The following is a 25,400-nucleotide window of genomic DNA, read 5'->3' on the forward strand; positions in this document are numbered from 1 at the left end:
TTTAGGCAAAAAGTAAAATGTTACCACAGTGGGTGATATTTTACTCATGAGCCTCCCTGCTAGTTTCAGATGCTGCTTTGGGAACTTGTGAACAGCTTAACCACTTCCCACAGAGATGCTCCCACTGCAGATTCTTCATCCTTGGACATTTTGTGTCTGACTGAACACTTACTGAAAGCTGGTAATTCCCAGCACTATGCACATAATACACACACACACACACCCATGCACACACACATATAAAATCTAGAGGTGCAGATTTATCCTCACTGTGAGACAGGGAAGCTGGTTATGTCTCTTATCCACTTTGCACTCTAACCTGTCTTGATGCTCCTGAAGAATGAACAGCTGCAAAGGGCAGGGCTTAACAGATGATGGCTAGTGCAAGAATAACAAAAGCATTAGTTCAAAGACCACTTTCCAAAATTTCCCAGCTGCTGCAGGAATTTGCCTTGCTGCTCAAAGCAGATGTTCACTACAGAAATACAGATCTGGTGTCACCTCTCTCTGCAACAGAAGGCATTAAAGTTCTTGAACAGACACACCTTTTTCAAATTGCTTTTCTGACAAGGAAAATCTGTTGAACATGGCGGAGCAGGTTTTAATGTGTTTTACCATGTTTATGAAATTACATAGGGCATTCCTTAATGTTTTTACACATAAGCATTGCTCTGTTATCTCACAGCATGAAAAAGGTACAGAGAAGACAGACACTGCACTGGTAGCTTGGAAACCCAAGCTGCAGCGCCAGCTACTTGCTACTGATTTTAGTAGATGAACTGAACCGACAGGAGTGCAGTCCATGTTCTCCTCCTCTCCAGCATCACATCCTGAGCCTGGAATTCAGCTGCCTTTCTTATCTCTGACAAATCCGGTATAACAAAAAACAAAAAACAAAAACAAAAAAAAAAAAACAAAAACAAAAAAAAAAACAGTGGGAAAGAGGTGTTCTTCTAAAGTTTGGGTTGTCCAGGGGGAGTTAATTTTGTTTTTCCTGTTTTACACAATTTTTTTTTTTTTTTAATATTCCAGCAGAAGCACACGCGGGCTATTACGCTAATGCTTGGGAAAGGTGCGGCAGTGAAACGGTGGCTGCGCCCGCCGCGCCAGGGGCCGGGGCGCGCCCGCGGAGCCCGCCCGCGCCGCGCGCCCATTGGCCGTGGGGCGCGCCACGTGACGTGCGGCAGCGGCACATGTGGCCGCGCTGCGGGCTGTCGGCGGTGGCCGCCATCTTCTTTCGACGCGCCGTGCTGGCCCCCGTGGGAAGGAGGTAGGAGGGGGCTGCCCTGAGGGAAGCGGGGCGCTTGGTCGCGGCAGGACCCTCGCCTCCTCCATCCGCACCAGCGCAGAGCCCGGGCCGGGCGCGCTCGCTCGCTCCCTCCCGTAGGCGTCGGCGAGCTGCGGTGCGGGGAGCCATTTTCTGTTCTTCGGCCGTACGCTCCGGAGCCCGGCGGGAGGCGGGCGCTGATCGGTTCTGTCTCCCCCAAGCAGGGCGGGCGGGACGCAGCACAATGGAGGAAGACTGGAACGCGGAGATAGGGGATGAGGCGTTACTCCCATCCCTTGAGAAGGTATGTGTGGAGGGGCAGCTGTGGCGACTGAGTATGGTTGTTTCTTTTTCCCTTTCCTTCTTCCAACCCGTTCCCTGCAGGCTGAGTGGCTGCTGGGCAGTGGTATTCCCTGTTCTCGTGATGTTTGGAAATATGGTAGGCAGCCATATGAGTTCACTGTTACAGTAGAAAGGTTTTCTCTGTACTAGCAGTTTACTTGCTGCTGTTTGTGCAGATACTAGTGATTGTTGTGTGCTTAAGCGAGCTTGACATGTCAGCGGTGTATAATGTGTTTTTTGGTAACTTTCAGATGCAACCAGTATACCATTTAGTGTGAAATGCATCTTTCAGAAGATGCAGAAGGCAACTTCTTTCAAGTGCATGACTTAGGAGCTGTGCTTGTATTTACATGCTTTGTTAGGCCTAAAGTCATCGTGTTGTGCCTTTTTTCTTTCTGCAGGTTAGCTTGCTTGAGGGACCAAATGACACCTCATCTGTCTTTAATTCAAGTGTTGACTCATTTGGTATGTAAAGGCACTTTTAACTTTATTGATGTTTGGAAGAGTTGGTCCCTTGAGCATTGTACAGGATTAAAGGAAAATACAGTGTTGTTCTGATATTTTCATGGGACCCCCATGGAACAGCAGCATCAGACTATATAGAGAACATAATGAGTAGGCCTTCTTTTTGACTGTCAGTGCTTCCTTTTTTACTGCTGTTATATAGTAACATCCACCTACTAATGAGTTAAAGATAGCTTTTGAATTTTAACTTAATTATTTTTTTTTAATTATAGGTGCTGATGAATTTGTGAGCTCACAGCATCAGCCAATGAGTAGTTTTGGTAGAGGAAGGAATTTTGCAGCCAAAGGTAACTTCTGGTAGTGGTTGTATTTCTAATGGCTAGTTGGGTATGATAAGTTAAATTTTGCTATTCACCACTTTCAATCAGCAGGCAGGTTCAGCTCCATGAAAGTAGAGCTCTGTTATGTGTGACTGTGGCTTGGGAAGTCAAACACCATCACTCCAAATGCCCTCCTCTTCCTCCTTCTTTCCTTGGAGTTAGATGCTAAGCTTTATGCCACATGGAGTGGGATCAGCTTTCCTAGCTCTGTTCTATCCTGTCTTGTGCTCCCTCACCCCCTCTTGCTGGTATGGTGGGATGAGGAGCAGAAAAGGCCCCAGTTCAGTGTGATCACTGCTTAGCACTAACTAAAAACATCCCTTTATTATTAATACTGTTTCCAGCAAATCCAAAGCACAATCCACAGCCCAAGGCACAAATCCAGCAAATCCACAGCCCCGTGTCAGCTGCTGTGAAGGAAAGTAACTCTATCCCAGTCAAACACAGCACAGTTGATTATTATTTGAAAAAAATCTGTACTGTTTCTGCATCCTTTTTGTTGAATCCTGTTAGGGTGGGTGAATGCTGTGCTTGTTTGGTGCAGGGCACTACTGTCAAGCAATTTTGCTGTAGATTCTCTAGCAGCAATTATGAAGTAACTGGTAAGCTGTATTTAAGGTCTGTTGTGTTTATGGTATGTTGTCATTTGCATATGAGCTCTTAAGATATAATTTTTATATCTCTAATTGATGTGGAAAAACAAAACTGACTGATATACTGGTATACACACCAAGCTTTGGTGGCAAAGAAGCCACAGATGCTGTGCTAGGAGATCTTCATGGTGTCCTGTACCGTATGTTTGTCATTACAATATGATAGAACAGGTGTTGAGCTGAAAAATAAGGACTAAGGAGCAAATTATGATTTGAGCTGATTGTTTGGTCCTTAGATAACTCCTGAAACTTAAGTCTAAAATGAGGAATACCTTGGTTATGCATATGTTAATTTCCTTTCTCGTCTTCTCAGAAGAGTGACTAAGGAAAGGCATTAGAAGTAAAAAATACACTGTGTTCTTACTGCTGACTGAATAGGCAGTTCTGAGTAATAAAAAAGTAGAACTCTGTAGATCTGAAAGATGTGTTTTCAAGTCCTCCCTTCTGAGCAGGCAGCAGCTAGCATTGCCACCTTACTCTATAATAGCAATTAAGAAAACCATGAAGGGACAAATGCTGTCAGTTGCCCTTGAACAAGAAATCTTAACTGCTCTGTGCCCTTAATGAAGAGTTAAAGTTTGTGACTTGATTAGCATAAACACAAGTGAAGTCAAAAACTTCAAGACCCAATGTTTGCTTTACTTTTTGAAATTGTTCAGGAGAGCAGTACTGTTTTCTGTCAACTTCTTATCAGAAAGTACTTCCTGTCTTCATTTTTTTTCATGTATTTAGGCAAATTGCTCAGTTGTGTATTTAAGTTCTTGGGAAATCATTAAACAAGGACTGAGAAGAGCAATTACCATATACAAGGTGCTTGACCTGCACATCAGAATTAGGCAGACTTCAGTGATTGTGTGCTATGCTGTACTGCAGGTTTTCAAGAAGGAATTGAAGAAGATGCCACTGCACAAAACAGAGGGTTTAAAGGATTTGGGCAAGGTGAGTGCAAGTTTTTTGCATTGACTGGTTTGTGTGATGCCAGCATGCACTGGCCATTCTTTCTGGCTTTGCTCATTCCCTGAGAGTGAGCAGTCAAGAGTGAAAGTGTTGAATTGACTTTCCTTCATCCAGACAGAAGGCACTTGACGTGCTGATGCAAAGTGAGTTGCTGTGTGCTGTGTTATTGCAGGTTTTCAAGAACGAAACGCTGTAGATGGTGCTGGTGCACAAAACAGAGGGTTTAAAGGATTTCGTGGTGGCTTTGGACAAGGTGAGAGTAAGGTTGATGGTTTGGTGTTTTTTGCATGCTGAGTGGTTTGTATGGGTGCAGTGTATGTTTGGTGATCCTCCTGGGTTTTTTAGCTCCCTGAGAGCCACCATGGAGAACTGAGAACTCCTCCTCCTACTAGTTCTGTTCTTCATCTGTGTTGTGGAATATGAATGGTCTCTTTAAAAAATGAGTGTTACTGGGTATAATAGAGTATAGGTTGGAGTTAATGAAGAAGTTGTTTGGACTGTTGCTTTGCACATCTGTTGAAGCAAATAGCTGGCTTTAGTTGTAGTATTTCATGACACTAATGTGTGATTTAGGAGAGCTGATCAAGCAGCTTTCCCCCACCTCCATACCAGCCATTCAGGAGGCAAGGGGCAGTGTTTGGGCCATTTGCATGCAATTTAAAATGCTCTAGGAGCACTGGTGACCAGGAGTGGGGAAACTGAGGTGTGACCCCTCAGTGAGGGTGTGGCATGGTAAGTAACAGGTGTGGGGAAATGGACAGTGCAGTGAGGGTGTGGCACAACAGGGACCTGTGTTATGTCAGTTTATGTGGCAGTTAGCACAGCTGGGGCACAGCCATACTCCTGGTGACGGGTTGTGTGGTATTTCAGCAGTGGTGTTTTTGTTGTCATTCCCCCCCCCACCACCATTTACTAGATCCACTACTGATTTACAAATGGTCAGAAACTGCTGCTGTTGCTGCTGCCAGCAAGGGTTTGCTAACCTAGACAGAACTCCCCCAACAGGGAAGCAGGTGTCCGGGCCACTGGCTGCAGGGAGACTCTGAGCCTGGTGTTAGTAACAGAGGATGGTGCAAAAAAAAAAAAGGGCTTGCTTATGGTGTAGGCAGGTGAGTGATTTGCTCTGTTGGGGGCAGAGCTTAAAGAAGAGATGGAAGAGCCCACGGAGTGTTAGAGGAAGTAAAAGAGAAATAGACTGGGGGAGTAACACCCTTTCAATTGTAAGAGAAGCTCTGCAGATGTCAGAGTAGCTTTGGCCCTTTTGGTGCCAGGAAGGAGGAGGAGACCTAGTAGATGGGGAGAATCAAGAGGTCCCTCCTAGCCCCCACTGCCTTCCCAGGTGCTCTTACAGGATAGGTACGAGACCCTGGATCCAGAAGATCAGGCAGATGATACTAAAGAAAAAAATCCATCTGGGGGTCCTCCGGTTGTACTTATTCTGTCAGATGGATCACAGCCTCAGGTCTTAAGAAGAAAGGAAAGGTGGTTGTAGTAGGTGACTCCTTTCTAAGGGGAACTGGGGGCCCTGTCTGTTGACTGGACCCTCTCCCTGGGGCCCAGCTGTAGGATATCACCAGCAGACTCCCTTAACTAATTCAGCCCTCTGATTATTACCCACTGTGGGTTGTCAAAGTCTGCGGTGATGAGGTTGACAGGAAGGGCACCAGTGCTGTTAAAGAGGACTTCAAGGCTCTGGCTCAGCTGGTTCATGGGACAGGAGTGCAGGTGATGTTCTGCTCCATTCGTTCAGTAGTAGAGATGAATGATGAAAGGAACAGGAGAGCTCACATTATCAGTAACTGGCTTAAGTGCTGGTGCCATCAGGGAATTTTGGTTTTTCTGATTACGGGGCAATTTTCACAGCAGCTGGCCTGTTTGAGTCAGGTAGGCTCCATCTGTCTAACAAGGATTCTAGGCCAGAGTTGGCAGGACTGATTGAGAGGGCTTTAAAATAGGTTTGAGAGGGAAGAAGATGAAACCAGCCTTTCTAGAGAGGAGGCTAAGGGTGGTAAGCCAGAGTCAGCAGTGAAATGAGCCCATCTGAAGTGCGTGCACACAGATGCATGCAGCATGGTAACAAGAGGGGCTGGAAGCCATTGTACAGAAGGAAGACTGCGATGTAGTAGCTGTCATGGAAATGTGGTGGGATGACTTACATGATTGGAGTGCTGCAATGGATGTCTGCCTTGCCCTTCAGAAGGGACTGGCAAGGGACTGGCAAGGGAGAAGAGGTGGAGGGGTCATTTTGTATTTTAGAGAGGGTCTCAACACTACAGAATGTATGATTAGTGATAAGGTTGCGTGCCTATGGGCAAGGATCAGCAAATGGCCAACAAGACTGACATCCTGGTGGGTGTCTTACAGACCACCTAACCTGGATGAAATGATGAATGAATTACTGTGTAAGTAGGTGGAGGATGTTTCAAGATCTTTAAGTCCTTGTTCTTGTAAGAGAGTTTAACCTATCAAATAATCTGCTGGGAGCTCAACGCAGTGGAGAAGATGGAGTCTAGGAGCTTCTTGGAGTGTCTGGAGACAGCTTCTTGCCACATCTGGGAAACTACAAGCCTGTTCTTGATGCCCAGCAAGATTATGGGACAGATCATCTTGAGTGTGATCACCTGGCACATACAATATGGCCAAGGGATCAGACTCGGCCAGTGTGGATTTTGGAGTGGCATGTCCTGCCTGACCAAAGTGATCTCCTTTTGTAACCAAGTGACCCACCTAGTGGATGAGGGGAGTGCTATGGATGTTGTCTACCTCGACTTAAGCAAAGCCTTTGACACCATCTCCCATAGCATATACCTGGAAAAGCTGTCAGCTTATAGCTTGTACCACATGCTGGGTTAAGAACTGGCTAGACAGCTGGACCCAGAGAGTTGTGAATGGTGCTCCAGTTGGTGAGCAGTCACTTCTTGTGTCTCCCAGGGATTTGTGTTTGCCCCAGTCCTGTTTGATATTTTTACTGATGATCTGGATGAGGGGATTAATCTACTATTAGCAAATTTGCAGATGACACTAAGTTGAGTGTGTGTTGATCTGCTGGAGTGCAGGAAGGCTCTGCAGAGGGACCCAAACAGGCTGGATTAATGGGCTGAATCCAGTGATGTGCTGCACAAGTCCAGGTGCTGGGTCCTGCCCTTGGGTCATAGCAGTGCCCTGCCGCACTACAGGATGAGGCAAAGTGGCTGGACAGCAGACAGGCAGAAAGAGACCTGGGGGTGCTGAACAGCCAGGTGAGCATCAACCAATGTGGTCAAGAAGGCCAATGGCATCCTGGTCTGGATTAGCAGTAGTGTGGCCAGGAGGGCCAGGACTGTGAATGTCAGTACCATACTTGGTACTGGTTAGGCTGCACCTTGAGTACTGTGTCCAGTTCTGGGCCCCTCAGTTTAAGAAAGGCCTTGAGATGCTGGAGTAAGTCTAAAGAAGGGCAACAAGGCTGATGAAGGGTCTGGAGCACAGGTCCTGGAGTGAGCTGGGTGTGTTTAGGCTGGAGAAAAGGAGGCTTTGGGGACACCTTATCATTCTCTACAACTGCCTGAAAGGAGGTTGTAGCTAGGTGGAGATATCAACCTGTTTTCCCAGGCAACTAGTGACTAGAGAAGAGGAAATAGTCTTAAGCTGCACCAGAGGAGGTTTAGTCTGGACATCACTAAGAAATTCTTCACAAAAAGGGTGATAAGGTGTTGAAATGGGCTGCCCAGGTGTTTAGGAAAGGAGGTGTTTAGGAAAAGCCTGGACATGGCATTCAGTGCCATGGTTTTGTTGATGCAGTTGTGTTGGTTCGTGAGTTAAACTTGATGATCTCAAAGGTCTTTTGACTCTGTGATTTCCAACGTAGTTGATTCTGTCATTTCTGTAATTTTATGCTCTATGTGCACTACACTGTGTGTTACAGGTACTAAAAATGGACAAAGGGGTATACCTCAGTCTGGAACGCTCAACTTGAGAGAAAGAGGAGCTCTCGCAGGTGGTGCAGGTAGTGGGGGTGAACTGTACAGATGTCCTTATTGATGAGTTGTGGGAGTGTAGCTAATTATTAGCTTGATAGGGACTTTGAGCAACCTCATCTAGTGGGTGGCAACCCTGCCTATAGCAGGGAGGTTGTAACTAGGTGACCTTTAAGGTCCCTTCCAAACCACACTGTTCCCTCATTACTATGCATTTTCAGAAGTGCTCCTTGATATCTGAAGAACAGTTGATTTGACTATATTTGGTTCAAATAATGATTTTTACTAAGTGTTGCAGAGGCATTGTGGTAATACTCATTGAGGACATAAGCAGCATCCTTAATACACAATAGCAATTTATTTCTGTTAAAAAACAAGTTGCCTTTTTTGCAAAACCAGCACTGTTATTAGTCTTTCAATAAAATCAGACCATTTTCCCACCTTTTGGACTGAATCCTATTATGATAGGGGAATGCTAGACTTGTTTGACAAAGCAAGACAGCAGCACTTTGATGTGGGGCATTGATGACAAGCAGTTTTGCTGTAGACTCTGTAGCAGCAATTGTGAAATAACTTGCAAACAATATTTAATGTCTGTTGTATTTATGGATACTTAGGATACTGCGTTTTACCTGTCAACCTTTAAGATGTAGTTTTTGTTTATTGATGTGGAAAAACCAAACTGACATACTGCGCTACGCCAGGCATTGGTGGAGAGGAAGATGCTGTGCTAGGAGAACTTCATGGTGCCCTGTGCTAGATGACACTCTTTTTACCTTATGATAGAACAGCTGAATATTTTCTAGCAAAAATGTATCTCTTGTCTTTATTTTTTCATATATTTAGGAAAATCACTTTGTTATATTATGCTTTTTATATGAATAAAATAAGGAGTGAGAAGAACAGTTACCATATACAAGGTGCTTGACCTGCACATCAGAATTAGGCAGACTTCAGTGATTGTGTGCTATGCTGTACTGCAGGTTTTCAAGAAGGAATTGAAGAAGATGCCACTGCACAAAACAGAGGGTTTAAAGGATTTGGGCAAGGTGAGTGCAAGTTTTTTGCATTGACTGGTTTGTGTGATGCCAGCATGCACTGGCCATTCTTTCTGGCTTTGCTCATTCCCTGAGAGTGAGCAGTCAAGAGTGAAAGTGTTGAGTTGAATTTCCTTCATCCAAACAGAAGGCACTTGACGTGCTGATGCAAAGTGAGTTGCTGTGTGCTGTGTTATTGCAGGTTTTCAAGAACGAAACGCTGTAGATGGTGCTGGTGCACAAAACAGAGGGTTTAAAGGATTTCGTGGTGGCTTTGGACAAGGTGAGAGTAAGGTTGATGGTTTGGTGTTTTTTGCATGCTGAGTGGTTTGTATGGGTGCAGTGTATGTTTGGTGATCCTCCTGGGTTTTTTAGCTCCCTGAGAGCCACCATGGAGAACTGAGAACTCCTCCTCCTACTAGTTCTGTTCTTCATCTGTGTTGTGGAATATGAATGGTCTCTTTAAAAAATGAGTGTTACTGGGTATAATAGAGTATAGGTTGGTGTTAATGAAGAAGTTGTTTGGACTGTTATTCTGCAGATTTGTTGCAGTAAATAGTACTGCCTTCAATTTTAGTATTTCATGATACTGATTTTATACCCTCTTTGTGCTGTTTGTACTTATCTGTTACTTACAGGTGGTAGAGGTAGGCAAAGGGACATACCTCAGTCTGGAGCTCCTGATTCTAGAGAAAGAGGAATGCTCACAGATGGTGCAGGTGAGACTTTTTAGTGGCAGGAGTGAGCTGTACAGATTTCCTCATTGGTGATCAATGACAAAGCAGTTCCTTCTTAATTCTGGCTAATACGGTCACTAATTTTTCTCCCTATTAAGAACCTTCTGCAAATTCTAGTTACCTTGTATGTTGTATGCCTGGAAACGACATGTTTTGAATTTTAGTTACTGACTTTTCAAAGCTGTAGTGTTACATAATCTTTTTCTTTGTTGTGATGAGGTTCGTTTGGTTTTTGCACAGTGAAGCAGAGGTGCTAACCCCATGAAAGTAAGCCTTAAAGAGCTTGCTAAGTTTTCAAAGAGTTGATCTAGACTTTTACCCTTGTACCCTCTGTAAGGGGAAATAGTTTCTTGTCAGCACTGACAATTAAGGTGTATAGCTCTGACAGGCCACTTACTCGTGATTTAACTTTGTTTTAATTTTTGGGGTTTTTACTCCATAGTCGCGCTGTATTCTTCTGCCACTGATGCCATTTTACCTGGCAACATATATGTTGTATTACCTAGAGCATAGTAATATATTATTCACAGAAGTACCATAATTCAAATAAGGAGTGGGATTAAACCAGTGTAATGATCAGTGGAGGGCTGATGTTCTGTTTGTAAGAGCGTTTTGTGTGATAATTGTAAAAAACTTCATTGTAGAAAACAAAAAAAATTAGATGGCTAAATGGCTTTTTACTCAGAGGGTGAGTTGCATTGGAGCAGGTTGACCAGAGAGTCTGTGGATGCCTCATCTGTGGAAGTGTTCAAGGCCCCATTCAGCTGGGCTTTGAGCCATGTGGAAGATGTCCATCCTGTGTCATGGGGGTTGGAAATGGATGATCTTCAAGGTTCCTTCCAATTCAAACCATTCTGTGATCCAGTGATTAGTATATGTGTTCAGAAGTGATACTTAATATCTGAAGAACAATTGATTTGTCTCTATTTGACGCTGTTCAACTAATTTTTTCACATTTTTAGTTCAAATAATGATTTTTAGGAATTGAAGTCTTTATAGAGGCAGTATGCTAGTGCTTATAGTGGACATAACTGCATCCTTAATACAGAGTAGTAATTCCTTTTTCATTACTATAGTGTGAAATATTAGTATGTTAAAAACTGTTCTGGGTATGCAACAGTTGCATCTATCTGTACAGAATTTCATGTGGAAAGTTCTTCAGAAAGAGTAATTTGTGTGGGAAGCATGTGAGTAATTTGTTGTGTCATAAGAGCATGTGTCTGGATGATGAAGAAGAGCCTGATTTAATTTTTTTGAGTACCTCTTGAAAGTGGGATCCTTGAGTGAATGTGAGACATGAATGCTTTACAAGTCTGACTTCATATGGAGGTAAATTTTAGGTCTCATAGTATAAAATTATGTTCTGATAGAATGTAGTATGGAATTCTGATGCCTTCCTGAAAAATGGATGGAAATCCAGATGACATCTCACTGAATTTAACTTCAATAGCTTCATACGTAAAATAGTTTTATTTTAACTTCTCCTTATATTGTTTGTGAACTTAAGTGACTTTGTTCTTAAGGTCCAAAGGTGACTTATGTACCCCCTCCTCCACCTGATGATGAACAAGCCATCTTTGCACATTACCAGACAGGAATGAATTTTGACAAGTATGATGAAAATGTTGTTGAAGTGTCAGGACTGGACCCTCCAGCAGCATTAATGGTTAGTGAGCTGGTTATTCTTACAGTTTGTGTGAAGCATGATTTACAAGGATGTGTAGTGGGTTCAATATTTGCAGCTAATGAAAATACTGATAAAAAATACCAAATCTTGCAGATAGTGTGATGTTGGGAGGAGGTGCTCCCCATTTGAAAGGTAAAAATTTGAATTCACAATAACTTAAACTACCTAAGTGGTCCAGAGAAAGTAATACTGGGTATATAGGAAGAATAGCCATTAAATTGTGGAAGAATACCAGTTTAGATACTGAAAGAAAGAGGTCTTTGGCAGCAGTTTGAGCAGACTGGTATAATTAATTACCTTATTGAAGTCAATTACTGGGGGATCTTCAAAAATGTAAATGAACACCAGTTGGGGTAGCACGTGTTTAGACAGAGGGGTGCTTTAAAGGAATTTGTAGCCTTGTTCTCTGTGGTTGCAGTTCACTGTTGAACATATAACTTGGTTTTATAGATGAAAAACTCAGTTTTTTCTCTATAATGGCTGGCCAGTTTTAAAAGAAAAAAGCTCTTTTTAGGGGAAAGAATGAGAAGTGGAGAGATGTATTGAAAGAGAAGATGTGGAGGTGTTCCCACTGAAGTTAAACTGATTTTTGTCACCTGTGTTGCTTTTTGGTCCTGGCTGGGAATATTGTTTATCTACCCTTACTGGTTTTATCACAAAGACCATGTATAGCTCCTACATGAAATGAAACTACAGAGTTTCAGGTGTTTTTCATAGCATGCTATGTGAATTTACTTGCTTGTATCCAGGTATATGACTTCTGAGCAATTCTCTCTTAAAACTAATAAGGCCAGCGTTCACTGTCCTGCAGACAAGTGAGCAGATTTTAGAGAACCTTTGGGGCTTTTACCTTTAGGAGTCTTGGGAAATGACTGGTGAGACTACTTCTAAAGTTAACACTCTTTAGTATTTGGATGTCTCTATCATACAATAAGCATTTTGGGTTTTAAACTTTTTGCATTCTGTGATTGTGTAATAACTTAATAATTTCTTCTCTTACAGAGTTTTGCAGACACTAACATGTGTCATACTTTAACTGTGAACATTGCTAAAGCTGGGTACTCTAAACCTACTCCAGTGCAGAAGTACAGCATTCCTATTATACTGGCGGGACGGGATTTAATGGCATGTGCCCAGACAGGATCGGGAAAAACTGTAAGCATTTTGTGCAGTATTTATTCCCCTGAAAGTATTTGACAGTGAGCTTCCAGGGGGATGCCTCATTCTTCTGCATCACATGCTTGACTTCTTGTTGTCCAGTAATTTCACTTGCCCAGCAGTGGCAGGTATCAGGTACAGATACAAATGATGATGGGGTTGTCACGTTTTGGGCTTTATTCTTTATTTCAGTAAACTAATATCTTGGTACAAGCAGACCAGCCTTCAGAGATACAGCTGTGGATTCAATAGTATAGGCAGGCAGTCCTAGAAACTGCTGATGACAGGACTTGGCAGCTGAAAGTAAGGAGTTCTGTGTTGTATGGAGTTGTGTTCTTACTTAGTGGCATTTGTGTGTTTGGTTTTGGTTTTTTGTTGGCAGCTACTTTTGGTGGTTATTTGTGGTTTTGGTTTTCTGTATTTTATGTTTTTGTTTTGTGTGTGTTTATTTCTTTATTTTTCTGTTGTGTGTGTATGAGTTTTGTGTGTGTTTTGGTTTTGGGGTTTTTTTTTTTTCCAAACTTAAGGCAGAGTGTACCTGTAGTGTGCAGGTTTTTTCTGCTTAGTTTGATGAAATCTGATATACCCCTGTCTTGGTTTTAGGTGATTGCTTTTAATCGTGGAACAGTGTTGAGAATTGATACTAAGCTGAAAATTGTCTTAACTTTTTAAAGTCATGTACCCAAACCAGCGACTGACAGACTGGTGGATGTAGATGTTTGGTTGTCAAGTGTAGCTTTTTGCTGTTTAGTTTAGTGTGGAATCCTAGACTAGTTTTAAGTTAGCTTGCTAGTTCTTTTGGAAGACCTCTTCTCTTTGCAGACAGGGAAACATCCAAAGTCGGTGCTCTAAATATTCTGAATGTTTTTGGGACTGCTGTACAGATGCAGGTTTGTGTGTATCTAGTCTTGTGGGGAAGTAAGTGTGCTGGTGTGCTGCAGCTGTGTTGCAAACTGATCGGCCATTCTAGTAGGTCTTGGTCTTGGGTTACTTAATTGTCAGGGTATGTCAGTGTATGGAACTGTATGGAAAGTTAGCCACTGCAGGATTGTGTTCCTATGTTACTAGACTGTTAAGATCTAGAGATATACTTTCATACTGGTTAACAAGGAGAAATAAGCTTAAATGTTGTCTTGTGCATTCAGGTCAATCCTTTTGCAGTCTGATGTCCTTGATTATTTTATACACTGTCATTCAAGCTTTAAGATTGATCTACAGATTTTAATGTGACTTATGAAAGCTTTTAAGACTAAGCAGCCCAAATACTGCTGTGGTTTTTCCCCTCCAGGCAGCGTTTCTTGTACCAATTGTGGCCCAAATGATGAGGGATGGTGTAACTGCCAGTAGCTTTAAAGAGCAGCAGGAGCCGGAATGTATTATTATTGCCCCAACTAGAGAACTGATTAATCAGATCTTCCTAGAAGCAAGAAAATTCGTGTATGGGTAAGCTTTTTGCACTGTTGCCTGGTATTGATGATTACTTCAATCAGCAGTGCTTTATTTTTTTCATATACACTTGCAAATTTTTTTTTGTGCCAATCAAATTACAAACACTTGAGTTTAGATTATAATAAGTTCATATTATAGTACTGCTTAGCAGGTTTCTTACTATATGACTAGGGATTTAAGTGCCTGATCTTGCTGATACTTGGGTGAATGGAATGCTTACTCCAGCTTGAAGAGAAGATAAGTGTTTAGCTTATCACTGATGAGAAAAATGAAGTTTCTTAAAAAGACTTGCTAAGAAAGTTTTCCTTTCTGAGCGTCCAGGAGACTCGCTGGCAGTCACTCTGACACCACCAGGGACTTCAGCTATTTGGACCAAAGTCCCTTTTGCAGCAGGTGGCTCTAGTGAGCTGCTCGCTGCCCGACTTAACTTCCGACACACACCACTCAGAGAGTCAGATGAGGCTTCCTCACTGACTCGACCCCAGGTTTTCCATAGCTCAGAACTCTGTTTCCTTCAAGTAATTGCCTTGTTTTGCAGCAATGTGTAACAGTGTCTCCTGAAGGGACCCCTGAACAATGGAATCACTGGGCTTTTATATGCCAACAGTTTATGTATCTTATATTTTGAGAACTTTTTACTAAGTTATTTGCTCCTGCAGAGTCTGAGCATCAGGTGACCTGGCTAGTGGTGCAGGACCATGGGCCCTTTGTTAAGTAAAGGGTCAGCACCAGTTCATGGTCTTTTGCCTGGGCTCCAGTGATTTCTTGCCACCCAGAGGTCAGTCAGCTGCTTGCACAGCAGCTGCACACTGAGCTACCTGCACTAGATGTATTCAATATGAGGAAACTTACTAGCTTATCTTATGTAATTTGTACTTTACTATCATCTTGGCGAAATGGAGATGAGTGTTATGGGTTGTAGTTAATTTCCAGTGATGGTTTCTAATTACTCCTATTTCCTGGTATTTGTGGTCTTAAGACATGTCACAGCTCAAATAAACTCTTTGAGCTTTCAAAACAGAACAAGAGATCTAAACTTCTCACTGAGTCCTTGAATGTTGTGTGAGAGTACATTTTTACTAGATTTGTCATTAATCTTTTTATTAAGTAATAAGTTTTACCAGTGTGCAGAAGAGAACTAAATCTGTGTTATGTAACAGTTTATTAGTCTTTGGAGGTGAAATGCAGAACATCATCACTGCAGCATCTGGTGGGATAAATCATACTTGCCTTGATTCAAGCAAACTTAACACTTGGAAGCTGTCTTCAGGAAGAATGATCATGTTTGCCTATGTACTTAATAAATAGGTTCTTAAGAACTGCTTCTTAATCTCTGAAACTGTGGTGTAACTTTGTAGCTGGTTCTGTTTTTATGCTGTCTTAAACTAGATACAGATTAATTAATCATTAAATAATATTTGAATCTAGAAAGCTTCTCTTACAGCTGGCTTGTAGTAAAAATGAGAACAAGTTAAACAGTATCAGGATGTGGATCTGTAGTGTCTAAAGAAGAGCTTGTGTATTGATCAGTTGAGATTTATGATCTTAGGCTCTTTGATTTAATTTGCAAATAGGATTATGAAATATGTATGTATACTAATAATGGATAAATACTGAAATTGTGGGATTCCAGAGGGAATTTCTATTATTGACTAAAGCTTTCTGAAAAGTTGTTTAACTTTGGTAAAAATTTACCAGATTTATCTGAGAACCATTGTTGCGTTATGAAGCTGAATTAGTATCTTCAGTACAAGACCATTGGAATTTGGGTGTGAAAATACTCATTGCATGTAAAGAACTTAGCATAAGGTTATAAAGATGAGCTAAACATGATTCAGAGCTGCATAAGGTAGTTCTTGCTTAAAGAAGCAGTTTTCTACAGAAGAGTTTCTGATGTAGCTACTTGGCAGATCTAACCAAAAAGCATGGTGGGAAGAGCACAGAGTAGTGTAGTCTTTGGGTGGATTTGCTTTCTAATCCTTGAGTCGCACACTGTATGGCCAGTGTGATTAGCTGCTTTACAAAGATGGTATGTGTGTATTTATTGTTTTGCCCCTTTTATGGTCTGCAGAGATTACTTTTGAAGCATATGTAATGGTGGTTCTGCTTTTTCTGAGGATGCTGTATAAAAGGGGACAAAGTCCCCTTTCGTTTTTTTAAACCACTCTTAAACTGATTTATGGTAGAACTGCTTATTTTATATGAACTTTCATTAAACAATACTGTTTGCATACTTATATAATTAATCCAAACCTTTTTCTACATAATAGAACTTGTATAAGGCCTGTTGTGATCTATGGAGGTACACAAACAGACTATTCGATTCGTCAGGTAAAGCAAGGCTGTAATATACTGTGTGCCACTCCAGGAAGGCTTCTAGACATCATTGGAAGAGGAAAGGTAACATCTTAATGCTTCATCTGAATTCCCTAAATACCCTTAACTAAAAGACAAAATACTATTTTTTGTTCTTTAAAATTAATAGAAGAGATTGGTTTTCAGTGTCTCTATCAGTATGCTGCCTTTGTACAGGCACTGAAATACAAGTGAATTCCATGAAGTTTTTGAAGCAGTAGCCCAGGTCTAGATCTCTTCAGTTCCTTTCAGAGACAGCTGGATAATATCAGTCTAAATCAAAGTGGCTGCAGTGGTCATGGCAATAACATTTTATAGCTTAAATACCTGGAATACTTTTACATAGTTCTTGTGGCATATTCAATAGTAGATCTTCACTTGATGTCCTGTTTTGCTGCAGTGGCTTTTTATCCGTCTTGCACTGTATTTTCATACTGATCCAAAATACAAAAAACTCCATTTTATATACTACTATATTTGAATTTATATTTCCCCCAGTCTTTATAAATTCATATTAAAATTTTTACATGTTAGTGTGGTGACTGATATTCACTGAACAAAGTTTGGAAAAACTCTTGGTAGTATACGGGAGATGAGTTTTCTGCAGTTGTCAGGCTTTTAGTCAAAAGTGATAGTCTTGTTCATCAAGGGTAAAGCTGTGATATTCTTAATAATGGTTTCTGACAATTCTTTTTCAGAAAAATCAAAGGTTTTTGAGAATGTTTGCGGGTTATGAGAGAACCTTTCTAAAACTCAAAGCATAATTCCAAAATAGATGGGCTGAATTATAGTTGGTCTCTAAGCTCTGTGTTTACGCTGTTGAACCAATTTCTGAAGCACTATGGTGTGTGAATTTGTGCAGATTAAAAGGCTAACTAGAAGTTGAGATGTAAACAAATCGTAATACTTTCACTTTTTGTTAACTTGAAATAAATAAAAGGTGGATTTTGGCAATTAGGGTATTTGTAAGTGCATACTGTCAGTGAACCAATAGTGTTTTTCTTTGACTGAAACACTTGCAGATTGGGTTGCATAATGTGAAATATTTGGTGCTAGATGAAGCAGACCGCATGCTTGATATGGGTTTTGGTGCAGATATGAAGAAGTTGGTATCTTTCCCAGACATACCACAAAAAGACAAACGCCAAACACTAATGTTTAGTGCCACTTTCCCTGAAGAAGTTCAGAGGTGAGTAGAATAAAAATAGAAATAAATCTGAAGATCACTTGTATAGAACTAAATATATGAAGAGTTAAGAACACTCCTTATTTTTAAAAGCTTGAAAATACTGAAAGCTGTGATATTAATATTTGTTGCTTAATTTAAGCGTGTACTTTAAAACATCAACTGCTTAATTTGTGGGGACTCCTAAGCAATTTAGAAAGTTATATGAGGGCTTTTAAATCTACTTCTGCAGAGGTACTCATGTTCCCTCTGTTGGTTTCTTATTCCTCCCCTACCACATCTGTGCAAAACCAGTGATGTTGCTGATAACACCATCCTTGACTAATGAGATGTCATAATTATTGCTCAGCTTACCAGTGTTCATAGTACTCAATTCTTATGTGGATAATTGCTATTTATTTTCAGTAGTTTTAAAGCTTCTACAGATGGGCTTATGATACATCTTACATGTTTCCTACTCATTACCTTTAAAGTTCCTCTCACTTAAGGAGAACAATCTTCAACAGATGGCAAGTATGGTTACTGAGTAACAGAACAAAACAACTAATTCTCAGCAGATAGAAACTTCTTAGTGTTTTTTCTGCTTTTTGAGACACCAGCATCTAAATATTTCCTGTTAAATCAGAAGTCTCTAAACTTCAGCTGAAGCAGTGCAAATAATTTTGATGACTTCTGTGGTAGGGATACTGTTATAAAGCGTGTTGATAATTCAGTGAGTCAAATCCTGACAATTTCCTTAGGTATCAAAAAGTCTGAAAGATCTTTTTTTGAGGCAGGGAGAAAATACTTCACAATAGTTTGCTACCCTGAACAAAAGAGGGGAATGGACTGCTTTCTCCCATTCAGTCAGATAGTGCTTACACTGATGTGGAAATGTATCATCTTTCTTAAAGCAGGACTCACCTTCTGGGGCTTTGGTTCCTTGTCCAGCCTTTTTCTGTAGAGTTCTTTGTGTGGAAGAATTATCTTAGTGGTGAACTAAAAATGACCTTGTTTGCTTAGCTGATAATCAAGCATTCAGATTATACACAAGTATAGTTTGTTTCCATTCCATGTGTTTACCTGTTTCTGCAAGAATGTGGTCTCTCTTCTCAGTGTATCCTAGGAAAAGATGAGGTGTATCGTGCTGTAAGATACACAGTGTGTGCTGATTCACTCAGGTTTTGGGTTTGAAAGAAGATTCTGGGTCCCTTTTTCTCTAGGCCTGTTTTTATCATTGTGGTTTTGCTCGCGCTTTTGCTATGTATTTTTCTTGCATACTGAGGGATGAATCAAGAGTACTGTAACTACCAGCAACTGAAGAGAGATTCCTTGAATTCCTTGTTGAAGGTAGTTACTGTCTACTCCTGTTAAATGAAAAGACCCCAACAGACCTACCTTTCTACTTACTGTCAGTCCTGGTGGAAGACTTCAGAAACATGAGATCATGGTTTGGAAGTTCATAAAAACATTAGAGTCCTAGAAGCATTTAAGTTGGAAAAGACCTATAAGCTGATTAAGTCTAACCATTAATCCAGCACCAGCAAGTAAACACTAAACCAATGCACCAAGTGCCACATACACACATCTTTTAAGTACCTTCTGGGGTGGTGATGGCACTGTTTTTCAGGCCAGCCTGGTCCAATGCTTGAAAATTCTTTCAGTGAAGATGTTTTTTCGTAATAGCTGGTCTAAGCCCCCCATGGTGCAGCTTTGAGGCAGTTTTCTTTTGCCCCTGTTGTTCTTGTAACCTTTTGAAATGGAAATGCCTAAAGGTAAAGTTGACGTTTTGGAGTGTGAAAACCCTTGTTTTCTGGAGTCAGTTCATTCCTGGATTTAATGCTTTTCTGATGCTCAAGTCAGGAAAGCTAATGATTTCCCCATACTGTGCTTCCAGGAGAACTTTTAACAGTATACTATTTTGGTAGTGTTGGACACAAAGATGCTTTCTTTGGATCTCTTGGGTTCAGATCATCCTGTGTTTCTGTTAAGTGGCTGTAATCAGATTTAGTTTTAACATAACATTTGGTTTTATACCTGCACTTCCTTCTGCTATTACATAGACCTTTGATCTGATAGTTGAAACTCTTTCTGTAGCGAGTTGAGAGAACCGTGCATTTTTCTAGTTGAACTGGAGAACTTTAATTTAGTATTTGATGCTTTAGATCTTCCACTAAAAGGCTGTCATTTAATCCCAGCTAGCAACTAAGTACTGCATAGCTGCTTACCCTAGAAGGAAACTCCAGGGTCTCCCTGAAGCCTTCTCTTCCCCAGGCTGAACAACCCCACCTCTTGCAGTCTGTCTTTATAGGAGAGAGGTGCTCCAGGTCTGTTACCAGGTTAGTGGCCTCCATGAACCCATTCCAGCAGGTCCATATATTTCTTATACTGGGGAGCCCAGAGCTGAACACAGGTCTCAGTGTCAGAGCAGAGGGTCAGAATTGCCTCCCTGGCCCTGCCAGCCACATTGCTTTGGATGCCGCCCAGGGCACAGTTGGCTTTCTGGGCTGCAGGTGCGTCTTGCTGGGTCATGTCCTGCCCCTCATCCACCAGCACCCCCAAGTCTTTCCCTCCAGGTCTAGTCTGGATCCATTTTCTGTCCATCCTGTACTTGTCCTATCCTATCAGCCTGTGTAAAAAGTTTGTCTCAGTCTTTTCCTGTAAATCCCCTTTAGGTACTGGAAGGCTGCAATAAGGTCATTCCAGGCTTAATAATCCCCACTCCTCAACTCTCTCAGCTTGTCTTCAGAGGAGAAGGGTTCCAGCCCTCTGATCATCCTTGTGGCCTCTCTGAATCTTCTCTGACATGTCTGTCTTCTGCTGAAGATGCTACAGCTGGATGGTCTGAAAAAGGAGAGATAGAATCCTCAGCTGGATTCCAGCTGAGGTCTGAAAAAGGAGAGATAGAATCCCTTGACCTGCTGGTCACGCTTCACACAGCCCAGGATGTGGTTTGTGTGCTGGACCAAACTGTGCAGACTCGTCTGGCTTTTTAAAAATGCATATAAGACTGCTAGTATTGCTCCTCACAAAATGGAGGATAAAAATATCTTTTGTAAATGTTGCTTAAACATAAATGAAAATATGTACTATTAAAGCAAGAATAATTACATAATATTTTTCATGTTGCTAAATTTTGTCTCTTTCAGGCTAGCTTGTGAATTTCTGAAAACTGATTTTTTATTTGTTGTTGTTGGACATGCGGGTGGAGCATGCAGTGATGTTCAGCAAAATATTCTTCAAGTTTCTCAGTCTTTCAAGAGGGACAAACTGATAGAAATTCTACGCAGTATAGGTAACTTTATTTAATGCCAGTTGTTCACCAGAGAAGTCAAACTTGCTTGGCTTTAAACCTGTGTTTCAAAGGTCATGGCTATATGATTGTTGTGTGTTGCGTGCTTTACAAGACTGTTGATGAATGTTGAAACAGAACTTGGGGAGCTGCAGGTTTTTAGGCATATTTGTGTAGGGGTATTTCATAGAGTCATAGGCTAGTTTGGGTTGGAAGGGACTTGTAGAGGTCACTGACTCTAGTCTAATGCCCAGTATTTGTCAGTGTTTCATCTCTATTAAGTACTACCAGACAACCTTTCTAGATGACTTTCTACTTTGTATGGTCAGTTACTTCAGCATCTGGGGATAATATCTCATGATTGCAGGTGTGTTAAAATTACTGTATGAATGTTTGGGCCTGCGTTTTATTAGTGTCTGGGATTTTACCATATTTGTTCTATATATCTTAAGTTTAATGCTGAAGACTGAACATGAGTTTGGAATTAAAAAATGGTCTGTGGAATCTTGCTGTTCAGTGCTTACGATAATGTAATGCCTTAGAAAGGAACACATGCATGTCGCAGGGAACCATGTTTGTTTTCTCCTGAATAAAAAGAGAAAACAATGTGCATGTCTTCACTCCGTTTCTGTATTGATACAGAAATTGATGGATTGAATTTAATTAGCTCAGAATAGGCAAGAAATTAGTCATACTTTAAAGACTGCATTCAAGATGTGTGCCTGCATTAGGTGTTAATATAGATAAGTGCTACTCTAAATAGTGAAAATGGCATCATGTTTCAAACTGCAATGGCTATAAACTTTTGTTTAACATAGGTAATGAACGAACCCTGGTCTTTGTGGACACCAAGAAAAAAGCAGACTTCATTGCATGCTTTCTTTGTCAAGAAAACATACCAGCCACTAGTATTCATGGGTAAGTATTTTTTAAAGTGAAAGTCACCTGTGTTTTAAGAACTTTTGTTGAAAACTCACATTTGGCCGTATCTGCGTCGCTTAGCTTGCCATGTGTTTTGACAGACACCAAAATATCAAGCTTGAAGGGCTAAAATGGTTTTACATGCAGGATGTTTGTGTATATCCTGTGGCTGTTGGATTTGTAGGTGTGTGAAAGCCATATAGCTTTTGAGAAGATCTGGCCTTCCATTCCTGGTGAGCCTGAATTGCTAACCCACAACCCCCTTGTGTGGGAGGAGGTTCTTAATGCATTTCTGTAGAATTACTGTATTGTGAATTGAGGTAGAATATATGTAGAATATGTAGAAAACTGGTTCAATGGAAGCTATTAAACTGTCATCAGTGTTACTGGTTTCTGATTAATTTTACATTTATGAGTTGAAGTTAGGATAGTTATTCTCTGGAGTAGTGGTCATACCAGGCTTCACTAACTATCCCATGTTCATATCATAAAGAGCACTGGTTAGCTTTCTAATTTGTTTTCTTACTTGGACAATGAAGGACATGAGTGATTTTCTGACCCACTGTAGTTCAATAGTGTATAATTTGTAAATATTCTTCAAATATGGAAACACCACAGTAATTCTGGTTTTCTTGTCATGATGATGAACAGAAGACAAATTCTGTACTATTGACTGGCCAGAGGTTTTTTTTAGTCTGTCTGAAAAATGGCCTGTGCAGGGGTCTGTGTAGACTTTGTCTTTGCTATTCTGGCTCCCTGCTACAAAGCTGTAGGAAATTATAATCAATTAAGCAAGTGGATTTTTTTTTTAGAGAGGTGGTGAGTTAAATGCATGATTATCTCCAGTTCTTTTTAAAAAATCAATTTCTCTAGAGTCTTAAACAGTTGTTCTGTGTTGTTGCTCTTCAAGCAAAAATTCAGAAAACAAACTGGGCAGTGTATGAGTTGTTAGGGTCTTTTGTTGTCTTGCATCTATTGTTACCACCCCCCCCCAGCCCCAAGAGCCTCTTTCCCTGAAACATGACATTTAAATAATATCTTAAATAATACTATCCATTTTAGAGATATCCATTCTCACCCTTGCTTTCTTTATAGAGATAGAGAACAGAGAGAGAGAGAAATAGCACTTCGGGATTTTCGTTCTGGAAAATGTCCAGTTCTTGTGGCAACCTCAGTGGCAGCAAGAGGTCTGGACATTGAAAACGTTCAGCATGTTATTAATTTTGATCTTCCTTCCACCATTGAAGAGTATGTACACCGAATTGGGCGAACTGGTCGTTGTGGAAATACAGGGAAAGCGGTTGGCTTCTTTGATAACAATTCAGATGGTCATCTTGCACGGCCTCTAATTAAAGTGCTTTCAGATGTAAGTTTCAGATCTTAGTGCTGAACTTTTTATGTTCTTTAAGATTTCACTTGAGTATACTGAACAACTGTGACATTTTTGGTACAGTTATGGAACTCTTAATCTGAATTGGTAAAGCAGTCAAAGTCTCTGAACTGATTTTCCTAATTGCATAGGCTCAGCAGGAAGTTCCTGTTTGGTTGACAGAAGTTGCTTTTGAGGCTGAAGGAGGACGACTCCCAGTTAATACCCATAAGGTAGGTCTGGAAATTAACTGGAAGTCTTGGCTATTAATAGAACTTTGTCTCAGACAGTTTAAAACTGTGTTCAGTGGTATATATCCAGAGTAATGCCACTGAAACTGTTCTGACTGTAATTGTCCTTCTTAGTTGTACATCTTCAAAGAATTCAGTACTACTGGAACTGATTTCAGACAAATTGCTTGACTTGGGTTCTTAGAGTGTGTCCCCCTTACTAGCTGCTGTAGTCTTGATCTATAAAGTCAGGATTTCTCTGGAAGAAAACATTCATACAAACGCCAACAAAAGATGTCTTTCAGAAAATTCTGTGCTACACGTGTAGGGTGGGAGCAAATACAGTTACTGTTTGTTATGAATCACCTAGTCAAGCAACTCAGTTGACTGAAAACTATCTGTGCTTACTCCTAGTTGAGAGCCTTTCTTTCATGTCTTGATTCCATAAGAACTTTATTACGGATCAGTTGCTTCCAGTTGTTACAAATGTACTTCCTTTGAGACCATAGTAGAAATGAGTGCTCTCAATGCGTACACAATGTCTGAAGCTTCACTTCAAGCTCTGACTTTCCTTTCATTAATTATCTTTTCCCATACCGTAGTTATTGAAAGCTAAGGGGGGTTGGGTGTTTTTACCTGGCTGGCTAATCTCCTTACTAGATCTGAATCATTTTTCTGGGGATGGGGGACTTCATGAGATGTCAGTTACACAAATGTTGTTTCCTTCTCAAACTCGCAGCCTCACGTTACAGCTGTTGTGTATGTTTGCACAAACCTTTTCTTGCAGAGTAATTCTTGACTCAGTGGACCTTTCTTGTTTATTCTAGTTCAGGACACTTTATTTTTATTTTTTTTTTACTAGATTGTTTTCAGAGGTGGATCTCACTAGATTGCTTCCAAATGCATGCCTTTTTGTATTGTCTCCCAGCATTTCATGAAATCCATCATTTCTAGGTCCAGGTCCGTCCACGGCCTTCACAACCTCTGAGTAACCAAATTAGACTGTGACTCTTTGTCCAGAATGGAATAGATTTTTCATGTGAAAACTGTCTGCTTGCATTGGGAATACTGCCCTTAGTATCACATACATACAGTGCACCAGTTCCTTGAGTTGAAGAACGTGAGGTTCTAATTATTATGAGACATTCTCATGTCAGTCTGACAGAAACTCTTCATTTGTAATCAACCCCATTTTTCATGATAAATTGATTTGATAATCAAATGATGAATTGGAAGGAGGAATCTGTTGAAGGCTCTTACGTGATTATTTTGAGACAGCCTTAGAGATTACTGAGATTTTTCCAAAGGAGAAAGGATTTTACTGAGAAGGTAATGCACATAGTCATTCTTTAGTGTGTAGTGGAAAAGGAATTTTTTTTCCCACAATTGTATGAACCGATTTGTGTTGGGTAAGAAAAGAAAGAAGTTGAGATGTGAACTGTGGGAAGTGTTATTCCCACACGTGATAAAATCTGAGGTTGGCTAAACTGTGGTAATTTCACACCAATGTAAAAAAAACCCTTGTGTGTAGGAGATTAATGATAACTTCCTGAGTGTTCAGATTACATTGAGATAGGTACATGCAGAAAGCTAAAATTGTTTTGTGGTGACTTACCATTAAATGATTGAAAGTATTAATAATTCTAAACTAGAACCTGTTGTGTTTCCTAGAATTACAGAGGCAGAGGCAACATGAATGCAGAAGTAAAGATGGACTGTTCTGCAAGAGAAATTGAGTCATGGGATTAAATTGCTTTATACCAAACTAGTTGGTACTGTGTTTTGCTTTAAGTGAAATGTTGCATGAGAAGATAATTTTGTGAAGACCCAGTTTGGGAAGGAGCTTTATGTAAGGGTTCACCTGAACTTTGTTCTTTTTTTTTTTGTAGCATGTCAGTTAAAAAGTTTGAATCTTGCATTATAATGATTTAAGGATCTGTTAAACAGCTCTTTAATAAAAGTTTGAGTTGTGCACTTGGA

The 25,400-nt window shown here is 40.7% G+C and overlaps 1 protein-coding gene across 10 annotated transcripts; it reads left to right on the forward strand.

The window, feature by feature from the left end:
- The first annotated feature begins 1,194 nt into the window (after positions 1–1,194).
- On the forward strand, positions 1,195–25,400 carry DDX4 (DEAD-box helicase 4). 10 transcript variants are annotated; one of them, XR_005627520.1, is made up of 20 exons: positions 1,195–1,270; positions 1,492–1,571; positions 2,011–2,074; positions 2,347–2,421; positions 3,981–4,046; positions 4,237–4,317; positions 7,969–8,049; positions 9,004–9,069; positions 9,260–9,340; positions 9,696–9,776; positions 11,318–11,460; positions 12,484–12,636; positions 13,928–14,082; positions 16,359–16,488; positions 17,466–17,632; positions 20,758–20,903; positions 21,719–21,818; positions 22,917–23,069; positions 23,343–23,423; positions 25,092–25,400. XR_005627520.1 is itself a non-coding variant. In XM_039709771.1 (20 exons), the coding sequence occupies exons 2-20, from the start codon at positions 1,512–1,514 to the stop codon at positions 25,167–25,169; spliced, it is 2,079 nt and encodes a 692-aa protein (XP_039565705.1). In that variant the 5' UTR covers positions 1,195–1,270; positions 1,492–1,511; the 3' UTR covers positions 25,170–25,400. The 10 variants fall into 10 exon arrangements, 7 of the variants coding, with proteins under 7 accessions (XP_039565705.1, XP_039565709.1, XP_039565710.1 ...); XM_039709771.1 differs by having other exon boundaries at positions 22,917–23,187; XM_039709772.1 differs by having other exon boundaries at positions 1,238–1,270; positions 1,489–1,571; positions 22,917–23,187.

Source organism: Passer montanus, unplaced genomic scaffold (assembly GCF_014805655.1).
Source record: "Passer montanus isolate IOZ18808 unplaced genomic scaffold, ASM1480565v1 scaffold22, whole genome shotgun sequence".
NCBI lineage: Eukaryota > Metazoa > Chordata > Aves > Passeriformes > Passeridae > Passer > Passer montanus.